This window comes from Myotis lucifugus, unplaced genomic scaffold (genome assembly GCF_000147115.1).
Source record: "Myotis lucifugus unplaced genomic scaffold, Myoluc2.0 scaffold_896, whole genome shotgun sequence".
Lineage (NCBI taxonomy): Eukaryota > Metazoa > Chordata > Mammalia > Chiroptera > Vespertilionidae > Myotis > Myotis lucifugus.
In genome coordinates this window covers 1-9,945 of record NW_005871944.1, presented here as the reverse complement: position 1 = coordinate 9,945, position 9,945 = coordinate 1, and the positions used below count along the sequence as shown (strand labels likewise).

Below are 9,945 nucleotides of genomic sequence, written 5' to 3'. Positions count from 1 at the left end.
TTTCAATATCTTGCTCTCTCTCTCCTCCTTCTGGCACTCCCCCCCCCCCCCCATGCGAATGTTGGTACGTTTGAAGTTGTCTCAGAGGCTTCTTACACTATCTTCATATTTTTGGATTATTTTTTCTCTTTTTGCTCTTCTGATTGGGTGATTTTTGCTTCCTCATATTCCAATTGTTGATTTGATTCTTGGAATCCTCTACTCTACTGTTGAATCCCTGTAAATTATTTTTTTTATTTCAGTTAGTGGATGCTTAATTTCTGACTGGTCCTTTTTTATGTCTTTGACATTCTCACGAAGGTCCTTGAAAGTCTCACTAAGCCCCTTGAAGCTCTCTTTGAGTCCTTTGAAGCTCTCATCAAGATCCTTGAGTAACCTATTGGTTTTGAACTCTGTATCCAGTAGTTTGCTTGCTTCCATTTCATTCATTTGTAACATGTTTCTTTGTCTTCACATTTGGGCTGCTTCCCTGTGTTTATTTCTATGTATTAGGTAGAGTTGCTATATCTCCTAGAATTGGTAGGGTGACCTTGTATAGTAGATGTTTTGTAGGGCCTAGTGTTCAGCCTCCCCAGTTACCTGAGCTGGGCACTCTAGGTGCACCCCTGTGTGGGCTTAGTGTACAGTCTTGTAGTTGAACCTCTATTGCTGTTGGCCTGAAGGTCAATTGGCTATGAGGAGCAGCTGGGAATACAGTGGAAGAGCGGCTGTGTAGGAGGCACCCCTATGGAGTAGGACTTGCTTCATTGGGGCTTTGGTGCTCACTGAGTCTGCCTTTTGAGTGTGCCACTTGTGGATGTGTAGAGTTGTAGTCTGGTATGGTCTGAAGTTGTCCACCTGGTGCACTGGCTCTAGGGCCTCTCAGGAGGTGCTAAGTCAGCCACTGCCTGGGGCCACCCAGCAATAGATACAGAGAGGTCTGCAGAGGCTGCTACTTGTATTGGGCTTATAAGTGCCCACACAAGGCCCAGCTGTGAAGCAAGGCAGGCTGGTGCTAGTGCTGAGTCTTGAGCCTCTTACTGATATGTTTGGGGCATGCTGACACCAGCTACTGCTTGTTTGAGAGATTTTAGCAAAGTCTGAAGCCTGAGCCATGATAGGCCATTCATATGGGAAAACCACTGCAAACAGCTTGGGTGGGGCTGCAAATTGGATGGGGCAAGGTCTCAGAATCACCAGGGCGGAGTGAACAGTGTGTTCCAGCTAGTGAAAACTCAGATATGGCTGCCAGTCAGCTCTGTGACACAGGAGGTCCCAGCACAGGAACAATGACCCTTGTAAGCTCCCTGATCTGGGAGAAAGCTGCCCCTGAGTTCCTGCTCCAATACCAGACAGTCTAGTTCCTCTTCGTATGTCCCTGGGCCCCCCCAAGCCACCTGGTGCTGGAGCTCAGAAGATGTGATTCCGTGTAAGTCCGTGTGCCTTGTCCTTTAAGAGGAACACCTGGGTCTCCAGCAGCCTCTGTGTCACTCAGCTACAATCCCTGCTGGTTTTTACAGCCCAGAGTTATAGGAACTTCTCTTCTCAGCTCTGGAACCCTGAGCTGGGACCCCTTGCTCCACATGGGAGGCCTTTGCAGCTGAGATCTCCCTCTGATTTAAAAAACACCACAGGTGGGTGCTGGACCAGCCTGTTCCGTGCCTCCGCCCCTCCTACCAGCCTCAATGTGCTTTCTTCTTTACTTCTCTTGTTGTTGGGCTTCCATTCAACCCAATTTCAGGCAGTTCTGAATGATGTGGTTCTGTCTTTTAGTTGTAATTTTGATGTGGTTGTGGGAGGTGGCGAGTACCTGCGCAGCCATCTTGGTTCTCTGGGAATTTTGATTGCTCCTTTTTCAGTAGAAACTTGCTCTCATTTATGTGTGTCAGCCTCTTGGACCTTCGAGCACATGAGCTAGATGTTCTCGAAGTTGTCTTTGTTTTCTCCTGGTATTCCTTTGCTCTGGGGTGCTCTTGCCAGCTGGGCCCACTTGGCATGGCGAGGCTGATGGGGGTTTGTGGGATGGGGCTGGTTTGTGGGGAAGGGTGCCTAACGCTCAGAGCACCACTTGGGATAGAATCCTGTAACCCGATGACCTCTATATGACCCCAGCCCCTCCCCACCTCCTCTCTGGATTTGTTGGAATCTTTATGCCTTTGGGCTCTTTTGGAAATATCCCCAGAGTCCAGGCCTGTGTTTCCTTTCAGCTCTGATTTCTCCCACCATCTGTCCAAATGCACCTCTTCTGCTTCCTGCAACTCCTCAAAGCTCCCCATTCACTCACAGCTGTGTTCCTGTTTCCTGGGGCTCCTTCTGTGGGAGGGCCAGGCGTGTGCTGCCAGGCTCTGCAGGCTCGCTGGACTGCGACCGAGGTGACATTGGGGGCCATGTGCTCAGGATGTGGGAGAAGCGTGCTGGGGCCTGCGGAGGTGAGGTTGATCTGTGAGGCGAAGTTAGACGCAGAAGGCTGCTGGGATGGACGAGGCAGGGCCTGGGTGGTGGCCGGCGCGGGTCAGGTGTAGCCTTTGGGCAGGGTGCTGGAGTGTGTCACGTGCTGAGGGTGTGGGTGCAGCATGTGTGCCTGTGCCAGCACCGACGTGGGCGTGGCTGGGACCCTGGCCTTCCTCCTCTGCCGTTGGCTCTGGTCTCTCCTGGTTTCTGGTTGTGATGCTGTGGTCATGAACCGGCCCTCAGAGTCCCATGTCAGTGCTTCCCTTCAGCAGCGCGAGATCCCAGGTGCGCCAGGAGGCACCCTCGGTGTGCGCAGGGAGGGGAGCATTGGCACTGCAGTGGCTGGAGGTTGCTCTGGCTCTGGAGATCTTTTTCTTTTTTAATCCTCACCCAAGGATATGTTTTTCATTGAATCTAGGGAGAGAGAGAGAAATATCGATGTGAGAGAGAAACATCCATCGGTTGCCTCTGTGTGTGCCCCCACTAGAGATTGAACCCGCAACCTGGGTATGTGCCTTCACCCAGGAATTGAACTTGTGACCCTTCAGTGCCCTGGACAACACTAACCAACCGAGCCACACCCACCAGGGCAGAGCTCTTTCTGATGAGCTAGGGGCTCCTCCTCAGGGTGGGCTCTCCCCTCCCCCTCCCCCTCCTTTGTGCTCCCTGAGCAGGAGGAAATGAGGGAGTGACCCCCTGGGATCAGCAGGCTCTGTGAAAGGCCATGCCCTGTCCCGCTCAGCTGTGCCTGTCTCTCTAGGACCGGAAGCTCACCAAGCTCGAGCGGCAGCGGTTCAAGGAGGAGGCCGAGATGCTCAAGGGCCTGCAGCACCCCAACATCGTGCGCTTCTATGACTTCTGGGAGTCCAGCGCCAAGGGGAAGCGGTGCATCGTGCTGGTGACGGAGCTGATGACCTCCGGGACGCTGAAGACGTGAGTGTGTCGCCTGCCTGGGCGCCTGGCCCACCGGGGCCTCAGGGTGGGCTCGGCCCAGGGTGCGGGGCCCACAGCAGCCGGTGGTCCTGCCTGGTGTCTGGTCAGCACTCCTGTCTCACAGGGTGCCCTGTTGGGTGACAAATGCATGGCCCGCCGCAGTGGGAGGCCCTTTCACACATGAGTAGCTGGTGACCGGCAGCCCCCCCCCCCCGCCCCGAAGGTACCTGAAGCGGTTCAAAGTGATGAAGCCCAAGGTGCTGCGCAGCTGGTGCCGGCAGATCCTGAAGGGGCTGCTGTTCCTGCACACCCGGACACCCCCCATCATCCACCGGGACCTCAAGTGTGACAACATCTTCATCACTGGGCCCACCGGCTCCGTCAAGATTGGCGACCTGGGCCTGGCAACCCTCAAGAGAGCGTCCTTTGCCAAAAGTGTGATAGGTGAGCTCAGCTCTCCCAGGCCCTGCCACCCCCTCTGCCCCCTCTTCCCCTCAGCCAGGCTGTGGCCTCCCGGGCCTGCGTGGGGCTGTGGGTCAGGTGGTGAGGCTGGCGCCTGTGGGCTGTGGCGCTCAGGAGCAGGAAGGCGGCCTGAACAACAGAGCGATTCGGGGACTCCGGCTGGTGAGGCTGGAGCGCCCTCTGCAGGTGGGGAACCGAGGTATTTGGGGCCTGGACTGAACAAGGGTTTGGGTGGGCGGGGTCTGGGGCTTCACTGGATGCGGTTTACTGGCTGTGTTGGCCTCTGCCTTTCTTTCTTTTTTTTTTTCTTTTTTTTAAAAATATATTTTATTGATTTTTTTTACAGAGAGGAAGGGAGAGAGATAGAGAGTTAGAAACATCGATGAGAGAGAAACATCGATCAGCTGCCTCCTGCACACTTCCTACTGGGGATGTGCCCGCAACCCAGGTACATGCCCTTGACCGGAATCGAACCTGGGACCTTTCAGTGCGGGGTCTGGGGCTTCACTGGCTGAGCCAAACCAGTTCTGGCAGCCTCTGCCTTTCTCTTCCTCCTCTGAGAGCCACTCCGCAGCCTTTCTGGGCAGAGCCCTCAGAGGAAGGGAGAGGGAGAGAAAGAAATATTGGTTGACTGCCCCCTGCACGCCCCCTGCTGGGGATCAAGCCCGCAGCCCCAGGCATTGCCCTGACTGGGAATCTAACCTGCGACCTTTTGGTTCATGAGATGATGCTCAACCACTGAGCCACAGCGGCCAGGGCCCTGGCTGCAGTCAGGGGAGACAGGTGCGTCTGGCCTCTGAGTGTGGCCAGAGTGGGGTCCTGGCCAGCAGGGGGTGCTCTTTGTCCACAGGGTCTAGGCCTCAGGCAGTGGCCCTCCTGGCTTTGCCGAGAGAGAGCTTGGAGGGGCTTTGGGGCAGCTCTTTATGGGGTTCAGGACATCTGGAACTCACTAACGTGCTGCAGGAGCTCCCAGTGGGGCTCCGTGAGACACCACAGAGATAGCTGTGTAAATCTTCAGCTGAGGACATGTTTCCACTGCTTTGAGAAAGAGGGAGAGATAGAAACATCAGTGATGAGAGAGAATCATTGGTTGGCTGCCGCCTGCACTCCCCCAACCCAGGCATGTGCCCTGTCCGGGAATCGAACCCGTGACCTTTCAGTGCACGGGACGATGCTCAACCATTGAGCCACGCAGGCCAGGGCTGCGGTATAAACATTTTGAAGACAACCCCCCTCCCGCCATATGCTTTCTAACACAACAGCTAGTTCATGGTATTTTGCAACTGCTTTTTAACAAACTTGGACCTTCAGAAAACCTCCCATAGTCAGTGGAGAAGTTAAAAAGTAGCCTCACTGAAGAGGATGCCCCTTTGTGTTTAGCTTGACAGATGCTCAGTTGGACTTGTTCTCACAAAAGGAGTGTGATTATTAGAGCAAAAATTTGTTACAGAAAAACTAAAAAAACCTAGACCAGTGTCACTAAGGAAAACCGCTGTCACAGCTGCCAGATGAGTCCCGTCTGTGCTCATGGGCGCGCACTGTGAGGTCAGCGTGTGCACACGTGTGTGTTTTGTGTACTTTGCTCTGCCTGTGGTAAGTCTTCACGGCCTTAATTCAGAGTGAACATCATTTTAAAGCCTTGTGTCTTGGAACGCATGAACGGTCTCCACCTGGTACCTGCCAGCCAGTGCCCATGCCGTGCTGTGCCGTCCTGGTCTGCTGCCCACGCTCTGCCGTGCGATGGGCCTGTCTGGGGATGTTGGGGCTCTTCTGGGTTTTTGCCATCTCAGCAGTTCTGTGGTGGCCACGGGTTTTGTCTGCTCTGGTTCCCTGGGCCTGCGGAGGGGAGTGCGGGCTGTGCTCTGCCCCTGAGAGGCACCCAGCGTTTCCCAGCTCTGTGGGCTGGTCCAGCCAGAAGCAGGAGGGTCCTGGGTGGGTTTTCGGGAACCTCTGTCTACAGAACAGTCCTGTTTGAGTCAGGGTTCCGGGACCTGCTGCCCGGCACGTGGATGGGGCGGGGCTCTGGGCCGCTGACCGCTGACCTGCACCTGTTGCCCGGCACAGGCACCCCCGAGTTCATGGCGCCCGAGATGTACGAGGAGCACTACGATGAGTCCGTGGACGTGTACGCCTTCGGCATGTGCATGCTGGAGATGGCCACCTCGGAGTACCCCTACTCGGAGTGCCAGAACGCCGCGCAGATCTACCGCAAGGTCACCTGTGTGAGTGCCGCGCGAGGCCTTCGGAAAGCACAGCGCTGAGGGGAAGGGCCGCGCCTTTCTCCGGTGGGGAAGGCGGGGTGCTCGGGCTCCAGCTGCAGGTGGAGCCGCAGCAGCAGTGATGCGAGTGCTGCGGGCAGTGCCCGGGGCTGCCAGGGCCTCAGCGCTGCAAGGCTGGAGCCCCTCCTCTGGGCCATGCCAGGGGCCGCGGGCGTGTGTGTCTTCTGGATTTAATCAGACAGACCACGCGTTCTCCCCTGCAGCCGTTCTGCCTGGGGGAGCGCAGCGGGCGTGGCTGTTCCGGGCCCTAGTCGGTCCCTGTCTGCCTGCAGCACTGGGCGGGCTCCCCCAGACAGAACACTCCCTTCTGTAGGCTCCTGGCTTCTGCAGAGGAGCCTGGTTCTTGCCACCCCAGCACCAGCCCACTGCACACTCCCGAGCCAGCCTGGGGTTCGCTGGCTCTCGCCTTTGGTTCTCAGTTCTGAGCTAGTGGTCACGCGTGAGCTCTGAGCCCCTCCTGCGTGCTGCTCGGGCTTCGGGCTCTGAGGAGGAGAGCAGGGCTCTGGTTGGATGCCCCGGGGCGGGTCAGGACCCACAGTTGGGTGCAGCTCCCTGTGCTGCCGGCAGGAAAGGCTGTGGGCAGTTCCTCCAGGATGGCGGGGCCTGAGATGCAGGTTCACGGCGGGGCCTTGGTGTTGGCTCTGGGTGTGGGAGGAGCCGCCTGGAGACTCTCGTTCTGGTCCACCTGCTGGCCTGGGGAGATGGGCTGAGCCCCGAGGGCGTGCTCCTCGGACACCTGGCTCTCCCAGCAGCCCCATTGCCCTGTTAGGCCCCAGAAACAAGCCATGGCCAGGTCCCGAGGCGCCTGTGGGACCCATGTTGGTTTGGGAAAGCAAGGCACAGCCAGACAGCACGTCCCGGAGGAGGCAGCGGGCAGCGTGTTCCTGACCCTCAGTGGGTCCTCGGGCCAGTGGCACCGTGCTCCTGCCGTCAGCTCACTCCTTGTGCACCCGCACTCGGCCCAGGCTCGGGGGGATCACTGTGCCCTCGGCTTTCAGCTCCCCTGGCTCCGTGCAACGAGCCCAGACATGGCCCCTCCAGAGCCGTGCCCTGTTCTTCTGGCACAGTCTTCACCGGCTTTGGGGGCTCCGGTTTCTCAGATGTAAGTGGCAGTGTGCCCACCTGCCTGTGGTGGTTCCTCAGACCCGCCCACAGGGTCCTCCCTTCCTCCCGGCCGCGGGAAGCCTCTTGCTCTGTGGCTTCGGGGAGAGGCACAGCTCTTGCCTCCACGGGGAGCCCTCTCCGCTCCTGAAGCCCAGGGTCCCGTATCAGACTCTCGCCCGCCCGCGTCAGACACAGCACGACCCCCATTGGCTACGGGTGTGGTCCTGGGGGTCAGGGTTTGGTGGGTGCAGTGGGGTCTCACCTGGACTGCGGAGTTGTGGGGCATTTTCTGGTCTGTCCCCCCTCATGGTGGGAAAATGCGCTCCCCATTCTATACATGAAAAAGGACATCGGGACGGGCCTGGGAGGGGGGTCTTGCTGAAGGAGAAAGAACATGATGGCTGAGCCCTCAGTGTGTTTAAATGTTTAACCACCGGATGTCCCTCAGGCAACCCCTCGCTCCCGCAGATGACAGAGAACCCTGCGGTCTGGCCCCGCCCCTGCAATACTGTGGGCTTTTGCCGCACCGTGGCCAGGCTGCACGGTGACTGCCCACTGGGGCGCTGGCCCGTGTGGATGCTTGGCACACCCTGGCACCCCTGCCTAAAGGTCATCTGGCCTGGTCGCTGCCACAGAACTGGATGGTGGAACTGAATAGCACAGTCGTTTGCAAAAGCCTTGAGCTACGGGCCTGGGAAATCAACCCTCAGTGGGCCAGGGTCTCGGCGGCCCTGCGTCAGCCGCAGTGACTACGGATCTTGCCCTTAGCGCGCCTGAGCAAGCGTGTGGGAGAAAGGCTGGCCTGGGAGGGGCCTTTCCTCCTTCAGCCTCCAAGACCCTCGGGCAGATCCACCAGCCCCGCCTCCTCCATTCACCAAAGTGGGTGAGGGTCCCCACTTCCTTCCCCAGCTCACGCCCACCGGTCCCCACCCGAAGCCGGTGCACTTCCTGCCTGGTCTTCGGGGTTAGTGTGAGGAGAGTGGGGGCCCTGGAGAGCCCACTTCCGCATCAGGTGACGCTGCTCATCTCTGCAGGGCATCAAGCCGGCCAGCTTTGAGAAAGTGCACGATCCCGAAATCAAGGAGATTATTGGGGAGTGCATCTGCAAAAACAAGGAGGAGAGGTGAGTTCCCAGCGGCACTGGGCCCGCTGAAATCTTTCCAGCTGGCCTGCAGAGAGCTTGGGCCACGGGCGCCAGCCCGCTGCAGTCAGTGGGACGCGCTGGAATACACTCCTTGACCTTGGGGACTGTCCTGGAGCCCTCTCCATCTGCGGGGAGCTTCCGGCCCACCAGGGGGCTCCTGCGGCCTCGCTCTGCCCCTTGCCTTTTCTCTGTTTTCTCTGGTGGATCCGTCTGTTCCAGCTTGCAGGACGCCCCCATGCCCAGCCTCCCCGTGCCCAGCCTCCCTGTGCGGCTCGTCTTGCCCTCTCCCCTGAACTCCAGGCTGCACATCCCATGCATCTGTGTCTGATCCATCCAAACCTCCTGCAGCTTATCATGTTCGAGTCCGGGAGGCCGCCCAACCGCCCGCCTCCTCAGGTGTTCTCAGGCCTCTCCCTCAGCTGCTCAGCAGGAAACGAGGCTGTGCTTTGAGCTCTCCTTCTTCCCCTCTATCCGTTCCTCCCTCCCTCCCCCTGCGCCCCTCTCCTCTGCCTTCCTCTGCCCTTCCTTTCTTGCCCATCTTTCCCCTCCCGTCCTCCTCCTCTTCCTCAGCCCTCGCCTCCCAGCCCCGTGTTCAGTCACTGTGCCCAGGGTTGGTCACTGCCGTTCTCCACAGCCACCGTCTCTGGGGCAGGGCCCTGTCCTGGTCCCTGGGCACTTCTCCTCCCCCGCAGGTTGTCATGTTTTGTTCGTTTAAGGAGAAATGCTAAAAAGTGTGAGCTATAACCCCTATCAGAACAGTGCAGGAACACACGTAGGGTGGGAGAATCCTCGCACAGACCCTGTGAGACCACCTCCTAGCCAGGACCTCGCCCGGTCCCCTGCGTGTGCCGGCCCCGCAGGGCTGGGCCCTGGAGCTTGCAGCCGTGGTGACCAGAGTTGACCCTGGTGGAGGCTGTGTTGGGACAGTGCATGGATCCATTCCTGCCAGATAGCAGCTAGTGTTTGGAATGGTGGTGGTGGTAGTGGGGGCAAAGTGGTTACCATGGCAACGCCCAGCCGCTGCACCTGCCCTGTCCTGAGGAGCTTCCAGAAAACCCCTGAATATGGTTCCAGATTCCAGGTCCCATTCAGTCCTATGGAGCCAGGTGTCTGACACCGGGCTCCCTGCCCCACAGCGGCCCGTGTCCGCACCGCAGAGCCTGGCTGACCGGCCCTCCCTGGGCTCCTGGGCTCTCACCCTGGGCATGCTTTCTCTTTATAATTAGAGAAGAGCCTCAAATGCTGCCCGGTGAGATGTGTCAGGAGCCATCTTGTCCCCCCAGGAGGCAGGGCGGGCAATGGTAAGCTGCTCCGTGCCCCCTGGAGGCAGAGCAGTCGAGCAGGTGGTCCAGACGGTCCAGAGAGCGGGTGGCCTCCGCCCCAGCAGGTGTGCCCTCAGCTGCTCCCTCCCCAGGTACGAGATCAAGGACCTGCTCAGCCACGCCTTCTTCGCGGAGGACACGGGCGTGAGGGTGGAGCTGGCTGAGGAGGACCACGGCCGGAAGTCCACCATTGCCCTGAGGCTCTGGGTAGAGGACCCCAAGAAACTGAAGGGCAAGCCCAAGGACAATGGGGCCATAGAGTTTACCTTCG

The 9,945-nt window shown here is 58.5% G+C and overlaps 1 protein-coding gene across 1 annotated transcript in view; it reads left to right on the top strand.

The window, feature by feature from the left end:
- The window catches only part of WNK2 (WNK lysine deficient protein kinase 2), a gene marked incomplete at its 3' end in the record, with an annotated part of 43,464 nt that extends 33,523 nt beyond the window's left edge, over positions 1-9,941 (top strand). Inside the window, exons 2-6 of the mRNA XM_006106735.1 lie at positions 3,191-3,363; positions 3,587-3,807; positions 5,890-6,047; positions 8,243-8,331; positions 9,767-9,941. Of these exons, the coding sequence (XP_006106797.1) occupies positions 3,242-3,363; positions 3,587-3,807; positions 5,890-6,047; positions 8,243-8,331; positions 9,767-9,941 (765 nt within the window). The remainder of the gene's footprint in view (positions 1-3,190; positions 3,364-3,586; positions 3,808-5,889; positions 6,048-8,242; positions 8,332-9,766) is intronic.
- Positions 9,942-9,945: the final 4 nt, after the last annotated feature.